The sequence below is a fragment of the Melanerpes formicivorus genome, unplaced genomic scaffold (genome assembly GCF_026170545.1).
Source record: "Melanerpes formicivorus ecotype bairdi unplaced genomic scaffold, bMelFor1.0.p_v2 SCAF_11, whole genome shotgun sequence".
Taxonomy (NCBI): Eukaryota; Metazoa; Chordata; class Aves; order Piciformes; family Picidae; genus Melanerpes; species Melanerpes formicivorus.
Genome location: NW_027142363.1, coordinates 18,053,502 through 18,069,623, shown reverse-complemented (window position 1 = coordinate 18,069,623; position 16,122 = coordinate 18,053,502). Strand labels below are relative to the sequence as shown.

The window sequence follows — 16,122 nt, the reverse complement described above, 5'->3', positions numbered from 1 at the left end:
CTTGGTGGCCTCCTCTGGACCTGTTCCAGCAGCTCCATATCCCTCTTCTGCTGGGGGTCCCAGAACTGGACACAGTGTTCTAGCTGAGGTCTCATGAGAGCAGGGGAAAGTGGCAGAATCCCCTCTTGTTCTGTGAGAGTCGTTTGCCATTGGAATGCGCTGCCCAGGGAGGTGGTGGAGTCACCGTCCCTGGAGGGGTTCTAGAGGGGATTGGATGTGGCACTTGGTGCCATGGTCTAGTCATGGGGTCTGTGGTGACAGGTTGGACTTGATGATCTTTGAGGTCTCTTCCAACCTTGGTGATACTGTGATACTTCAAGGTGGGGCAAGAAAGCGCATTTGTGTCTTGTCTTCCCTCTTCTGCAGTGTGAGAAGAGCCCTAGTCAAAGTGGACTCAGGTAGCATGCCTGTGGTTCAGCTGCCTCAGCCTGTCCTGGTAGGGCTTGGAAGTTCAGCAGCTTCTCTTTGGCCATTTCTGTGACATGCTGGGATGGCTGAAAGCTGTGTGCTGAAGCGGGCTGGGCGGTGTGGCACCTCTGACAGCCACTCGAGAGAATCCTTTCCTTTGCCTTCCCTTGCTTGGATGGCTGAAAGCTGTGTGCTGAAGCGGGCTGGGCAATGTGGCACTGCTGACAGCCACTCGAGAGAGTCCTTTCCTTTGCCTTCCCTTGCTTGGATGGCTGAAAGCTGTGTGCTGAAGCGGGCTGGGCAATGTGGCACCGCTGACAGCCACTCGAGAGAGTCCTTTCCTTTGCCTTCCCTTGCTTGGATGGCTGAAAGCTGTGTGCTGAAGCGGGCTGGGCAATGTGGCACCGCTGACAGCCACTCGAGAGAGTCCTTTCCTTTGCCTTCCCTTGCTTGGATGGCTGAAAGCTGTGGGCTGAAGCGGGCTGGGCAATGTGGCACCGCTGACAGCCACTCGAGAGAGTCCTTTCCTTTGCCTTCCCTTGCTTGGATGGCTGAAAGCTGTGGGCTGAAGCGGGCTGGGCAATGTGGCACCGCTGACAGCCACTCGAGAGAGTCCTTTCCTTTGCCTTCCCTTGCTTGGATGGCTGAAAGCTGTGTGCTGAAGCGGGCTGGGCAATGTGGCACTGCTGACAGCCCCTTGAGAGAGTCCTTTCCTTTGCCTTCCCTTGCTTGGATGGCTGAAAGCTGTGGGCTGAAGTGGGCTGGGCGGTGTGGCACCGCTGACAGCCCCTTGAGAGAGTCCTTTCCTTTGCCTTCCCTTGCTTGGATGGCTGAAAGCTGTGGGCTGAGGCGGGCTGGGCGGTGTGGCACCGCTGACAGCCCCTTGAGAGAGTCCTTTCCTTTGCCTTCCCTTGCTTGGATGGCTGAAAGCTGTGGGCTGAGGCGGGCTGGGCGGTGTGGCACCGCTGACAGCCCCTTGAGAGAGTCCTTTCCTTTGCCTTCCCTTGCTTGGATGGCTGAAAGCTGTGGGCTGAGGCGGGCTGGGCGGTGTGGCACCGCTGACAGCCCCTTGAGAGAGTCCTTTCCTTTGCCTTCCCTTGCAGTCCAGAGTTCCCCCTAGCAACGATTTCAAGGTGGGCATGAAGCTGGAGGCTCGAGACCCTCGCAACGTCACCTCGGTCTGCATCGCCACGGTCATTGGCACCTCGGGGGCCAGGCTCAGGCTGAGGCTGGATGGCAGTGACAACAAAAATGATTTCTGGAGGCTGGTGGATTCCTCAGACATACAGCCCATCGGGACCTGTGAAAAGAAAGGGGGCATGCTCCAGCCTCCCCTGGGTAAGCAGCAGAGCTTCTGTGTGGGGGTTCCTTAGGGGGGGTTACGCAGGTCACTTTGTTGGCCAAAGAATGTTTTACACAGGTGATTCCTTCACTGTTGAGGAGCAGAGAGGGAGTTGGGGCTGTCCAGAGTATGCCACAAAGCTGAGCAGAGGGATGGAGAACCTCCCCTGTGGGGACAGGCTGAAAGAATTTGAGCTGTTCAGCCTAGAGAAGTGAAGGCTCCAAGAACACCTTAGAGCAGCCTTCCAGTACCTGAAAGGGACTGCAAGAAGGCTGGGAGGGGACTTTTACTGGGGGTGGGAGTGATAGGATGAGAGGGAATGGACTGAAGCTTGAGGAGGGCAGATTGAGACTGGAGAGGAGGAAGAAATTCTTTAGAGTGAGGCTGGGGAGACTCTGGCACAGGCTGCCCAGGGAGGCTGTGGCTGCCTCCTGCCTGGAGGTGTTCAAGGCCCGGCTGGATGAGGCCCTGAGCACGCTGGTCTGGTGTGAGGTGTCCCTACCCATGGCAGGGGGTTGGAACTGGTTGATCTTTAAGGCTCCCAGAATTCCAGTGCCATTATTTTGTCCCTCCTGCCTTATATTTTTCTAGAGCTAGGCTGAATTCCAGCAATCAAACATTCTGGCACACCTAGGTACATTTCTGAGAAAGCCTTTTTGGCACTGGTACAGCATCCTGTTCCTGGGCAGAGCTGGGAGCTAATTGGGTGTGTAATTACCTCCTGTTAAGACATTTAAGCAACTGATTTTTCCTTTTCTTTTCTTTTTTTCCCTATTTTTTTTCCTCTCCTGAGTAGTAGGGAACCTTTTGAATGTTAATGTTCTGCTTCTGTCCTAATAACCAGCTGAGACAGTCCCTCCTACCTGATTTTTACCTAGATGGAATTATGTATGTGGCGTAAGTGGTTTGAGAAAGTAATTAATACAGCAAAGGGTTCTTGTTCCAGCCTCAATTTCTCATAGTTCATAGGCTCTCAGGATCTTAGGGGCTGGAAGGGACCTCTGGAGAGCTTCCAGTCCAAACCCCTGCCAGAGCAGGAGCAGAAAATCCAGCACAGGTCACACAGGAACACATCCAGACAGGGTGGAAAGGCTCCAGAGAAGGAGATTCCACAACCTCTCTGGGCAGTCTGCTCCAGGGCTCTGGGACCCTCACAGTTAAGAAGTTCCTCCTTATGATGAGGTAGAACCTCCTGTGCTGGAGTTTATATCCATTGCCCCTTGGCCTATCCCAGGGTGCAGCTGAGCAGAGCCTGTCCCTGTCCCCTCCCTCCTGACCCCCAGCCCTCAGCTATTGATAGACATTGATCAGATCCCCTCTCAGCCTTCTCCTCTCCAGACTAACCACCCCCAGGGCTCTCAGCCTCTCCTCACCAGGCAGTCTCCAGTCCCTCCAGCATCCTTGCAGCCCTCCCTTGGACTCTCTTCAGCAGATCCCTGTCCCTCTTGACCTGGGGAGCCCAGAACTAGATGTAATATTCCAAGGGGCCTCAAAAGGGCAGAGTAGAGGGGGAGGTTTGAGACCTTAGTGTCCTCAACAGATTACACTGAGGATAACCTTTCTCTCTGGTTTTGCCAGGGTGAGTACAAGGCCAAATGAAGTTAATTCAAACTGTTGTTGAGTTGTCATTCCTCTGTCTGGCAAATCTATCTTGTGTTTGAGTCACCACATGTGGACAGGTTGTAGAAAGACCAGGAGTAGTAATCAGCTCATGGATTTCATAGGTTCATAGAATGGTTTAGGTTGGAAGGGATCCCAAACATCATCTTAAACATCATCTATTGATCTTAAAACCTATTTTAATGAGTAGAATCATAGAAAAATAGAATTGTCAGGCTAAGTTAGTGTGGGAAAAGGATCTGTTAGGCAGACAAGAATTTAAAAGCTGCATCTGCCTACATGTTTCCTTTGCAAAAGATTTCATAGGTTCATAGATTCACAGAATGCTTTAGGTTGGAAGAGACCCCAAAGACCATCTAATTCCAACCCCCCTGCCATGGGCAGGGACACCTCCCACCAGCCCAAGTTGCTCAAGGCCTCATCCAGCCTGGTGTTAAGCAGCCACAGCCTCCCTGGGCAACCTATTCCAGGGTCTCACCAGCCTCACTCTAAAGAAGTTCATCCCAATATCCACTCTAAATCTCCTCTCCTCAAGCTTCAATCCATTCCCTCTCATCCTATCACTCCCAGGCTTTGGCAAAAGTCCCTTCCTGGCTTTCTTGCAGCCCCCTTCAGGTACTGGAAGGCTGCTCTCCCTGGAGCCTTCTCTTCTCCAGGCTTGAACAATCCCTCTAGAGTGCCCCCACTGATGACACCATTTATTGAGGAGGAGCTCTAGGTGGCGCAAAGCTAGTTCCAACCTGCAGCCTGCTTCTTCAGCTGCAGATAGCTTAAAGCTACCACTTGAAGAACTATTAGAGCACACACAATCCAGTTTTGGATGACTTCATGATTTAACTGATCCAGGACTGCAGATATGCTCCACTTTTCCTACTTACTTTTTTCAAGGAGAGTTGTTGAGACTCAGTTCTGAGGGAACTTTACAGCTCCTGGCAGATTCTGATGCTGCTTGCTGTGTGGAGAATTTTCCAGTTTGCTCTATTATGTTTTATTTTGCTGTTGGGGTTTTTTTTGGAGTGTTGGGCTTTTTTGGGGAGGTGTTGTTGTTGTGGGTTTTTTTCTGTAGTACTTTGCCACACATAGAACTACTAAAGACACATAAAAGAGTTCATAGAATCATGGAATCAACCAGGTTGGAAAAGACCTCAGAGATCATCAAGTCCAACCTATGACCTAATCCCTAACACCTCCTGATGTGGCTCCAAGTGCCACATCCAAATCTTCCTTGAACACCTCCAGGGATGGTGAATCCACCACCTCCCTGGGCAGCACATTCCAATGGCCAATTCCTCTTCCTGGGAAGAACTTTCTCCTCACCTCCAGCCTAAACCTCTGCTGGCACAGCTTGAGACTGTGTCCTCTTGTTCTGGTGCTGCTGTCTGGGAGAAGAGACCAACCCCCACCTGGCTACGACTAACCACCCTTCAGGGAGTTGTAAACAGCAAGAAGGTCTCCCCTGAGCCTCCTCTTCTCCAGGCTAAGCAACCCCAGCTCTCTCAGCCTCTCCTCACAGAGCTGTGCTCCAGACCTCTCCCCAGCTTTGTTGCCCTTCTCTGGACACCTTCCAGCAGCTCAACATCTTTTGTAAACTGAGAGGCCGAGAACTGGACACAGGACTCAAGGTGTGGCCTCAGCAGTGCTGAGCACAGGGCACAATGACTTCCCTGCTCCTGCTGGCCACACTGTTCCTGATGCAGGCCAGGATGCTATTGGCCCTCTTGGCCCCCTGGGCACACTGATGGCTCCTGTTCAGTCTACTCTCAACCACTCCCCCCAGGTCCCTCTCTGCCTGGCTGCTCTCAGCCACTCTGACCCCAGCCTGTAGCACTGCCTGGGGTTGTTGTGGCCAAAGTGCAGTACCTGGAACTTGGTCTTGTTGAATGCCATCCTGTTAGACCCATCATGTTCCACTCTGTCAGTTTAGGAAAGATGTTGAGCTGCTGGAAGGTGTCCAGAGAAGGGCAACAAAGCTGGGGAGGGGTCTGGAGCACAGCCCTGTGAGGAGAGGCTGAGGGAGCTGGGGTTGCTTAGCCTGGAGAAGAGAAGACTCAGGGGAGACCTTCTTGCTCTCTGCAACTCCCTGAAGGGAGGTTGTAGCCAGGTGGGGGTTGGTCTCTTCTCCCAGGCAACCAGCACCAGAATAGGAGGACACAGTCTCAAGCTGTGCCAGGGGAGGTTTAGGCTGGATGTTAGGAAGAAATTCTTCATGGAAAGAGATTGGTCATTGGGATGAGCCTCCCAGGGAGGTGGTGGAGTCCCCATCCCTGGAGGTGTTTAGGAAGAGCCTGGATGAGGCACTTGGTTCCATGGTTTAGTTGATTAGATGGTGTTGGGTGGTAGATTGGACTCAATGAATTCTGAGATCTTTTCCATCCTGCTTAATTCTGTATTCTGTTACCTTACTCAGTAATTTGAAACATTCTTTGGAAAGCACAGAAAGGAAAAAGTTGAGGGTTTGCTCTTGGTTATTTTTGTTGTTGTTTTCATTTTGGTTTCTTTTTCAATAGAAAATATTTCATTCTGAGGAAAGATTAATCTGGAATGAGTCTGTTGGCAGCCAAACCCTTGTTCTGTTTGAATGGGGTAGTTCATCTAAAAATCTGATGATCATTTGTGCTTTTCACTCTCATTTGTGCTTTTCACTCACTTATTAATGAAGGATGTTGACCTTCCAGTACCTGAAGAGTCTACAAGAAGGCTGCAGAGGGACTGTTCCCAAAGGCCTGCAGGGACAGCACCAGGGGCAAGGGTTTGAAAGGAGAGCAGAGCAGATGGAGATTGGCTGTGAGGAACAAGTTCTGCCCCAGGAGGCTGTTGCAACACTGCAACAGGTTGCCCAGGGAGGGAGCTGAGGCTCCATGGCTGGAGCTGTTGAAGGTGAGGCTGGAGAAGGCTGTGAGCAAGCTGCTCTGGTGGAGGATGTCCCTGCTGAGTGCAGGGTGTTGGACTGGATGAGCTTTGGAGCTCCCTTCCAACTCAACCCACTCTATGATTCTATGATCATCCACTTTATGTCTTCTAATATGTTCCCTGCTTTTATTAAAATAGTTTTAAGGTTGTTTATTTATATTCATAGAATCATAGAGTAATTGAGGCTGGAAAGAGACTTCAAGATCATTGAGTCCAACCCTAACCCAACTACCATGATGACTAAACCATATCCTGAAGCACCACAGCTACAGCTTCTTGTACATCTCCAGTGATGGTGACTCCACCACCTCCCTGGGTATCCTGTTTTGTGCTCTCATTGTGCAGAACTTCTTCCTTATGTCCAACCTAAATCTGCCCTGCTCCATTTTCAAATCATTGTCCCTTGTCCTACCACTCCAAGTCCTTCTGTACAGTCCCTCCCCAGCCTTCCTGTAGGTCCTCTTTAGATATTGAAATGTAGCTTTAAGATTCCTCTGGAGCCTTCTCTTCTCCAGTCTGAACAGCCCCAATTCTTTCAGTCTGTATTCACTGGGAAGATTCTCCAGCCTTACTGTCATCTTTGTGGCCCTCCTCTGGACCTGCTCCAGCAGCTCCATGCCCCTCTCTTGTGTTAGGGGCCTCAGAGCTGGACACAGCACTGCAGGTGAGCTCTCACCAGAGCAGAGTGGCAGAATCACCTGTCTTGACCTGCTGGCTGTGCTTCTTTTGATGCAGCCCCAGGCTGCCGTTGGCCTATTGGGTTGCAAGTGCTCACTGCTGGCTCATGTCCAGCTTCTCATCCACCAGCACTCCCAGGTCCTTTTCTTCTGGGCTGCTCTCAATCTCATCATCCCCCCCAGCCTGAACTGATATCTAGGGTTGCCCTGATCTAGCTGCAGGACCTTGCATTTTGCCACTTTGAACCTGATGTTTGTTTGTTGCTCAGGGTTCCAGATGAATGCCTCTTCTTGGCCAATGTTTCTGTTAAGAACTCTGAATGGAGCAGAAATGGCACCTACAGCATTCTTCAAGAAGGTAAGAAGAAAGGGACTGCTGGTGACCAATTCTCAGCTGGTGCCTGGGTACATTGCTTAATGAGGAGGCCAAGATTTCACCGTGTGCTCTGCATCAGCAGGAAGCAAGGCTGGTACTTAAGATGACTTTGAGCAAGCTGCAAAGACAGGCAGGGAGTGATCTGCTTCTGGCAAGCTGCAAAGGCAGGCAGGGAGTGATCTGCTTCTGGCAAGCTGCAAAGGCAGGCAGGGAGTGATCTGCTTCTAGTCCATTCAGATAGACTAGAAGCAGAGTTGAGACTTCTGTGTCTGCTGTGCTATTGATATAAGTGTAGTGAGAAAGTATTGAAAGCAGCAGAGAAGCTGCTGAGTGTTTTCAACATGGTTCTTGAGGGAGTACCTGTGAAACATGGGAAATGAGATAAAGGCAGCAGTGAGAGTAAAATGACTTCTTGCTTCAATTCTCTTGTCAAGGGGGTAAAGCCCTCCTGGCTGCACACTGAGTGGCTTCATTTTTGATACCGAGAATAGTGGAGTCATAGAATGGTTTGGGGTGGAAGGGAGCTCCAAAGCTCATTCAGTCCAACCCCCTGCACTCAGCAGGGACATCCTCCACCACAGCAGCTTGCTCACAGCCTTCTCCAGCCTCACCTTCAACAGCTCCAGCCATGGAGCCTCAGCTCCCTCCCTGGGCAACCTGTGGCAGTGTTGCAGCAGCCTCCTGGGGCAGAACTTGTTCCTCACAGCCAATCTCCATCTGCTCTGCTCTCCTTTCAAACCCTTGCCCCTGGTGCTGTCCCTGCAGGCCTTTGGGCACAGTCCCTCTGCAACCTTCTTGTAGGCCCTTCAGGTGCTGGCAGGCTGCTGTGAGGTCTGCCTGGAGCCTTCTCTTCTGCAGGCTGCACAGCCCCAGCTCCCTCAGCCTGTCCTTGTAGGACACTGACAGGCTTGTCAGCAAATCAGACAGTTGGGTTCAGCCTTACAATCACATTGCTTGCCTGCTAACTTTATTGTATAATTTTGTTCTCTAAGATTCTATAAATTGTGGGGCATGATGAGTCACACTTCCCTGTGCCAGCCTCCCAGCACAGCTGAGATGACACAGTGAGCTTCATAGAACCGTATAATGGTTTGGGTTGGAAGGGACCTCCCAAGCTCATCCGCCCCAACCCCCCTGCAGTCAACAGGGACATCCTCCACTAGAATCATAGAATCAACCAGGTTGGAAAAGACCTCAGAGATCATCAAGTCCAACCTCTTACCTAACACCTCCTGACAACCAAACCATGGCTCCAAGTGCCACATCCAAGCCTTTCTTGAACACCTCCAGGGATGGGGACTCCACCACCTTCCTGGGCAAATTCCTCTTTCTGGGAAGAACTTTCTCCTCACCTTCAGCCTAAACTTCCCCTGGCACAGCTTGAGACTGTGTCCTCATGTTCTCTTGCTGGTTGCCTGAGAGAAGAGACCGATCCCCACCTGGCTACCACCTCCCTTCAGGGAGTTGGAGAGAGCAAGAAGGTCTCTCCTGATCCTCCTCTTCTCCAAGCTAAGCAACCCCAGCTCCCTCAGCCTTTCCTCACAGGGCTGTGTTCCAGACCTCTCCCTAGCCTCATTGCTCTTCTCTAGATCAGGTTGCCCATATCCCTGTCAAGCCTCACCTTGAATATCTCCAGGGATGAGGTTTCAACCACTTCTGTGGGCAACCTGTTGTAGTGTTGCAGCACCCTTATGATGCAGAACCTCCAGAGGCTGAGGTGGTAATTTGGCCTTCACTTGCTCTCAGCTGCTTCTCTGTGGCTACCCTGCTGCTGGTTGCATTGCCTTGAGTTTTGGTTTTACTTTTGTCCCCTTGGACTTGGGCTCAGCCCAGTCTGAGTTAACAGAAGCCTGTAAATAATGTCCAATGCTAATGAATTTTTCATGGATTAATTGGGGGTGTGTGTGTGTGAAGCTTTTACCAGACAGTTATCAGTCCCCAGAAATATCTGTTGCCTGCAAGCCTGCCCTTCCTTTATTAGCAGGTAATAATTTCATTTTAGTGCCTCCTGCTGTCTTGCTGCCCAGACACTAATGGATGGGGTGCAACCACTGCCTGATGTAAATACTCCTAGCTGGGTCTTACAGTCAGTGGAGAGTTCTGCTAATTAGCACAGCTCTGTTGGTGGGAAGAGGGTTTTTATGGTGCAGAACTTTTATATCACAGAAGAGAAAATCACATTTGAAAGAGGAGGAAGTTTCCTTCGCTCTCTACTATAACTTCTTTGAGGGTGGTTAGTAGGAGCAGTAAGGATCTGGACAGGCTGAGAGCTGGGTGCAGGCAAACCTCATGGAATTCAGTAAGGACAAGTGCAGGGTCCTGCATCTGGGCAGGAATAAAAGCAGGCACCAGGACAAGTTAGGAGCTGTGCTGCTGGAGAGCAGCTCCATGGAGAAAAACCTTGGAATGCTAGTGGACAGCAAGTTCTGCATGGGACAGCAATGTGCCCTTGTGGCCAAGAGAGCCAATGAGATGTATCAAGCAAAGTGTGGCCAGCAGGGCTAGGGAGGTTCTTCTCCCCCTCTGCTCTGCCCTGCTGAGACCACACCTGCAATGCTGTGCCCAGTTTTAGGCTCCCCAGGTCAAGAGAGACAGAGACCTGCTAGAGAGAGTCCAACAGAGAGCCATGAGGATGATTAGGGGACTTGAGCATCTCCCCTGTGAAGAGAGACTGAGAGCCCTGGGGCTGTTTAGTCTGGAGAGGAGAAGGCTGAGAGGGATCTGATCAATGCCTATCAATATCTGAGGGGTGGGGGTCAAGTGGAGGGGGCCAAGCTCTTTTGGGTGGTGCACATTAATAAGCCAAGGAACAATGGAGACAAACTTGAACAGAGAAGGTTTCAGCTCAACAGGAGCAGAAACTTCTTGACAGTGAGGGTGCCAGAGCCCTGGAACAGGCTGCCCAGGGCGGTTGTGGAGTCTCCTTCTCTGGGGATGCATTCCTGTGCAGACTACCCTGGGTGTTCCTGCTCTGGTAGGGGGATTGCATTGGACTGGATGACCTCTGGAGGTCTCTTCCAACCTCTAGTGTCCTGCGATGCTGTGATGTTGAGGACAGAGGTTTTTCTTTGTGTGTTTTAAGAGGTGATAGCAAACAACATTCTGCCCCTCTGCCTTTCCTAGGAACCCCCAAAACCTGTGCCAAACTGCTTTAAGGTTGGAATGAAGCTGGAAGCTATAGACAGAAAGAACCCCTACATGATTTGCCCAGCAACCATTGGAGATGTGAAAGGAGATGAAGTTTTTGTGACCTTTGATGGCTGGAGAGGAGCATTTGACTACTGGTGCAGATGTGACTCTCGAGATATTTTCCCTGTTGGATGGTGTAGCTTGACAGGAGATGCATTACAGCCACCAGGGAACAATGGTAAGATGACTAATAATATTGCTTCATTATTTTCCACCCCCCACCCACCCACCCCCTCCTCCCCTCAATTACAGCAGGATTTTAAAACCCCAGCTGGCTGCATGCAGATAAGGGGCTGGAGATTTGATTTGTGAGGAGCTGAGGAGGATGAAATGCTGCTCAGGGTTCTCTCTGCAGTTTAAAGCTAACAGAATAGTGTCTGGCCAACAGTTTGTGCCTGCTCACAGGAGCTCTGTGGATGTGTTTTATTTAATGCTATTAGGAAGGCTTTTGATCATGTCTAATTTCTGTGTGTTTGGGGTGTTTGTGAAGAGGCTTCAAGTGCAGCCAGATCTGCTGTTTGTGTTACAGATGGTGAGATGCTGCTGTTTAAGGACAGGGAGATACTGGTGGTAGCAGCACTTCTGTATTAAGCTAACTACTGAGAAAGCAAAGGAGTCTTTGCTTCTGTAATGCTCAAGCTGTGGTTAGTGTTTCTTCCTTCATACAACATTCTGCCTTGAAGCTGCCTGTTCTGAATGCTTCATCATCCTTTAAAGGATGGTTGTATATAGGGGGTAGAGAGTCCCTTTAACTGAGAGCCACTGTGCTTTATAATGTACAGCTTGCTAGCAGAGAAGAGAAATGGAATGAAGAGGGATAGCCCTAAATGTAATCCCCCTGCTGCTCTGGGCATTCTCTCTTTCTGTGGAGTAAGACTTCTCTGTCAAACTGCTTGAGCTCTTGGGTCCTCACTGCCTTCACATTTGACAGGAATCATGGCAACATAGACTGGTTTGGGTTGGAAGGGACCTCCAAAAGTCATCCAGTCCAAACCCCCTGCACTCAGCAGGGACATCCTCCACTAGAGCAGGTTGCTTACAGCCTTCTCCAGCTTCACCTTGAATGGTTGATGGAGGAGTTTTTGATGGCTGGGATCAAAGAGCCTCTCTCACAGTGTGGTTTTCCTCCTGGCTACATCTGCAGCTGGCTGCTTGTGTTGCCTTGTTTGTCTTTCTAGGAAATGGTCCTTGGAGAAAATCCAACTCTTTGTTTCCCTCTGTTCCTTGGGTCATAGAATGGGTTGGATCAGAAGGGACCTCCAAAGGTCATCTAGGCCAACCTCCCTGCACTCAGCAGGGACATCCTCCACTAGAACAGGCTTCTCAGACCCTTCTCAAGTCTCACCTTGAAGATCTCCAGGGATGGGGCCTCAGCTCCCTCCCCGGGCAACCTGTGGCAGTGTTCCACCACCCTCATTAATGGTAAAGGATTTGTTCCTAACATTCAGACTAAGGCCACTGCAACAGGTTGCCCAGGGAGGTGGTTGAGGCCTCAAGCCTGGAGCTGTTCAAGGTGAGGCTGGAGAATGCTGTGAGCAAGCTGCTCTGGTGGAGGATGTCCCTGCTGAGTGGTGGGCAAGAAGCTGGATGTGAGCTGGCAACGGGCACTTGCAGCTCAGAAGGCCAAAGCAGTGTGGCCAGAGGTGGAGAGAGGGGATCCTGCCCCTCTGCTCTGGGGAGACCTCACCTGCAGGGATGGGTCCAGATCTAGAGTCCTCAACACAGGAAGGACATGGACCTGATGGGGCAGGCCCAGAGGAGAGCCAGGTCCAGAGGGCTGGAGCAGCTCTGCTGTGAGCACAGGCCTAGGGAGCTGGGGGTGTTCAGCCTGCAGAAGAGAAGGCTCCAGGCAGACCTAAGAACAGCCTGCCAGTACCTGAAGGAGCTACAAGAAGGCTGCAGAGGGACTGTGCCCAAAGGCCTGCAAGGACAGGCCCAGGGGCAAGGGTTTGAAAGGAGAGCAGAGCAGATGGAGACTGGCTGTGAGGAACAAGTTCTGCCCCAGGAGGCTGCTGCAACACTGCGACAGTACTGTTGGCCCCTCCCTGGAAGTATTGAAGCTCAGGCTTGACGGTGCTCTGAGCAACCTGATCTAGGTGGGGATGCCATTGCTGAGTGCAGGGGGTTTGGACTGGATGAGCTTAGGAGGTCCCTTCCAACCCAAACCATTCCATGATTCCTTGGATCCTGTCAAATGTGAAGGCAGTGAGGACCCAAGAGCTCAAACAGTTTGACAGAGAAGTCTTACTCCACAGAAAGAGAGAATCCCCAGAGCAGCAGCGGAATTGCATTCAGAGCATTCTGTGATTTCATTTCAACCATTTCATGGCTTAGCTATTTAGGATGCCCAGCAAGAATGCAGGACCTGTGTCATGGGAGGTTTTCAAGAGCTGTCTAAACACAGGCTGCTTAGATAGGGGTGAATGTACTCGGCCTGAATTACTTGGTACATTTACTCTTTATAGCCATATCTTCTGGAACTCACTTTGGGTTCAGGCAGATAAGCTCAGGAACTGAGACACAGTTTAGAGAAGATAAAATGGAGAAGGTAGGCAAAAAGTTGGCTTGGACCAATGTTTGCAGTATTTAGGCTTTAATCTCCATGTTGTTGTTTTGTCTTTGGGTCCTTATCAGAAAATGTGACTTGAGTGGGCCTGGCTGGATGCCAGGGTATGTGTGCAGTGGAATTATAGTAGCAGAAGCTGTGCCTAGCCCATACTGTGGTTTGCTTCCTTAGAAATCTCTCTGCTGATAGTAATTTGTGTGCTGTGGGATTGGACAGAAGTGCTTGGTGCTGCCCAGGCCTGCTGGCCCAGGCTTCCTATTTCAAGCATCCAGTAGTTTGAGTTTTGCTGTGTCTCTTGGTCGCTGAAGTGCTTTTAGAGGTAACTTGGCACTCAGGGATCATTGCTCTGGGAGAAGAAGCTGGCATGATAATGTCTGTGCTGGATCAACCTGAAGGACCATCTGCTCTAGCAGGCTTTCTCCAGCATTTCCTAGTGGATCACAGGGTGTGAGGGGTTGGAAGTGACCTCTGGAGAGCTTCCAGTCCAAGCCCCCTGCCAGAGCAGGACCATACAATCTAACTCAGGTCAGAGAGGAACACATCCAGACAGGCCTTGAAAGGCTCCAGAGAAGGAGATTCCACAACCTCTCTGGGCAGTCTGCTCCAGTACTCTGTGAGCCTCACAGGGAAGAAGTTCCTCCTCATGCTGAGCTGGAACCTCCTGTGCTGGAGTTTATCTCCATTGCCCCTTGGCCTATCCCAGGGTGCAGCTGAGCAGAGCCTGTCCCTGTCCCCTCCCTCCTGACCCCCAGCCCTCAGCTATTGATAGACATTAATCAGATCCCCTCTCAGCCTTCTCCTCTCCAGACTAACCACCCCCAGGGCTCTCAGCCTCTCCTCAGCAGGCAGTCTCCAGTCCCTTCAGCATCCTTGCAGCCCTCCTGATTTTGATCATCTCCTGGGCCCACCTAACTTAAAGCTTTTTTAATATGCTTTTAAAAAAGGCTTTAAAGTTTGATGTCTTTTGGCTGTTTTGCTGTTGGCTCTCTTTCTAGGCCAAACCTTGTGCTTGCTGTTTAACTTTCACAGGCTGTAATTTTGATTTGCCTCAGTTGGACAACAGAAGAAAGCTGTTGCTGTGCCTAAGAATATTCTTGTGTTGCACTGTAGCCACTCGTGGCTGAGGCTGATGTCTTAAAGTAGACAGCAGCTGACTGGAGATTGTCAGCGCTGCTGCTTCTCTGCATATTCATTTTACTGTTCAGTCAGCAGCAGTTACTTAGGCAACTCACTTTATATTTTATTGATAATAGAAGTAAAACCTGGCCCATAAAAACCAGAAAGCCAAAGGAACAACTGGGGACAAGGAGAAGTAGTTCCACCTGCAAAGGCTGCTTTCAGAATGAAGTACCATCTATTATCCAGATGTGGGCAGCATCTGGAGAGGGATCAGTTTCTGTATATCCCTGATCCCCACAGGCTTGGATCACAGAACTGTTTTGGTTGGAAAAGGCCTTTAAGATCTTTAAGAGTCCATCCATTCTCTAACTATGCCAAGTCTGGTGCTAAACCATGTCCCTTAACACCACATCTGTGCTGCTTCTGAACACCTCCAGGGATAGGGATTGGAATTCAGCCACCTCTCTGGGGAATTGTTTTACTGTTTGAGAATGCCTTTAGTGAAGAAGTTTCCTCTAATATCCAATCTAAGCCTCCACTGGTGCAACTAAAGGCCATTTTCTCTCACAGAATCACAAAATCTGTCTGGCTGGAAGAGAGCTCCAAGCTCATCCAGTCCAGCCCTCAACCCAGCACTGCAGGGTCAGCACCAAACCATGTCCCTAAGCACCAGCTCCACACACTGCTGCAATACCCCTCAGGGATGGTGACTCCAGCACTGCCCTGGGCAGAACATTCCAATGGTTGAGAGCCCTTCCAGGGAAGAAATATTTCCTAACATCCAGCCTGAACCTCCCCTGCTGCAGCTTGGAACCATTTCCTCTGCTCCTGTCCCTTGCCACCAAGGAGCAGAGACTGCCCCCTCCTCACTCCAACCTCCCTTCAGGGAGCTGTAGAGAGCAATGAGGTCTCCCTCAGCCTCCTCTCCTCCAGACTGAGATATCTTTGATGGATAAAGGTGATGCAAGAACTCATGAAGAGTGAGCTTCTCTTTGTACTGCTCAGGAGAGAATTTGGGTGACCAAAGGGACCTGATGTAGCAACCTGAATAAAAAGTGACACCCTGTGGCTTTTATCCTCAGTCTTCTTCCTCTTTTCCTCTGCCTGTGCCCTTCCGCACTGTGTTCCCTCATTGCTTCTCTCCCCATTCAGTACATTTACTGTCAGGGAGAGCAATCATCTCTCATTACACTAATCAGCCCCTGCTGCTGAAGGTCTCCTTCAAATGCTGTCTGCAGCAGTAAGAGCAGTCCAGGCTCAAGCAGAGACTCCAGAGTCTCTTACTTGTCTGGTTTAGGAGTTATGTTAGTTAGTTGAATTTTCAGATGTGTTCTCACAGAATGTATACGGTTGGAAGAGACCTCAGAGATCATCCAGTCCAACCCTTGACCCAGCAGTGAAGGGTCAACACTAGACCATGTCCACCAGCTTCTTCTGGAGCTAAAGCAGTTCTTCACCCCCACCTGCAGGAAGGAAGGACTCCTCAAGGGAAGGTGTACAAACCCAGCCAGAGACACTCTCCACCTGCAAATGCACTTTAAAAATACAGCCAGGGTCACACCTAGGACAGGCCCCTGTGTCTGCACCATGGCAAACACAGCTCCTACACTTCTCTTCAGCCAGACCTGTGGGGGTGTCAGTATCTGTGTCCAATGCACTGGCTTTAAATTCATCTGTAGTTCAGATGGAAACTCCTTTTGAGCAGGTACCTGATGTTCATGAGGTCTGGCTTTGGTCACTTTGGTCACACTGCTTTTCACAGAATCTATCCAGAATGGCCATCCAGAGGGATCTTGACAGGCTGGAGAGGTGAGCCCATGACAGCCTCAGGAGATTCAACATGAGCAAGTGCAAGGTCATGCAGTTGGGTCAGGGCAATCCCAAGCATGGATACAGGCTTAGCAGGGACTGGCTG

At 50.6% G+C, this 16,122-nt stretch overlaps 1 protein-coding gene across 9 annotated transcripts in view; it reads left to right on the top strand.

Moving 5' to 3' along the window:
• Positions 1–16,122, top strand: part of LOC137444239 (sex comb on midleg-like protein 2) — a 132,369-nt gene that overhangs the window by 26,554 nt on the left and 89,693 nt on the right. For 6 of the 9 annotated variants that reach the window (XR_010988100.1, XM_068144722.1, XM_068144721.1 and 3 more), the window contains 3 exons: positions 1,512–1,746; positions 7,227–7,315; positions 10,457–10,700. Coding sequence is in view for 8 of the 9 variants with exons in the window: in XM_068144722.1 (XP_068000823.1) it covers positions 1,512–1,746; positions 7,227–7,315; positions 10,457–10,700 (568 nt within the window). In the remaining variant the exon portion in view is untranslated. Of the gene's footprint in view, positions 1–373; positions 437–1,511; positions 1,747–7,226; positions 7,316–10,456; positions 10,701–16,122 lie in introns of those variants that run through there. The other 3 variants (XM_068144726.1, XM_068144727.1, XM_068144723.1) reach the window with 2 other exon arrangements.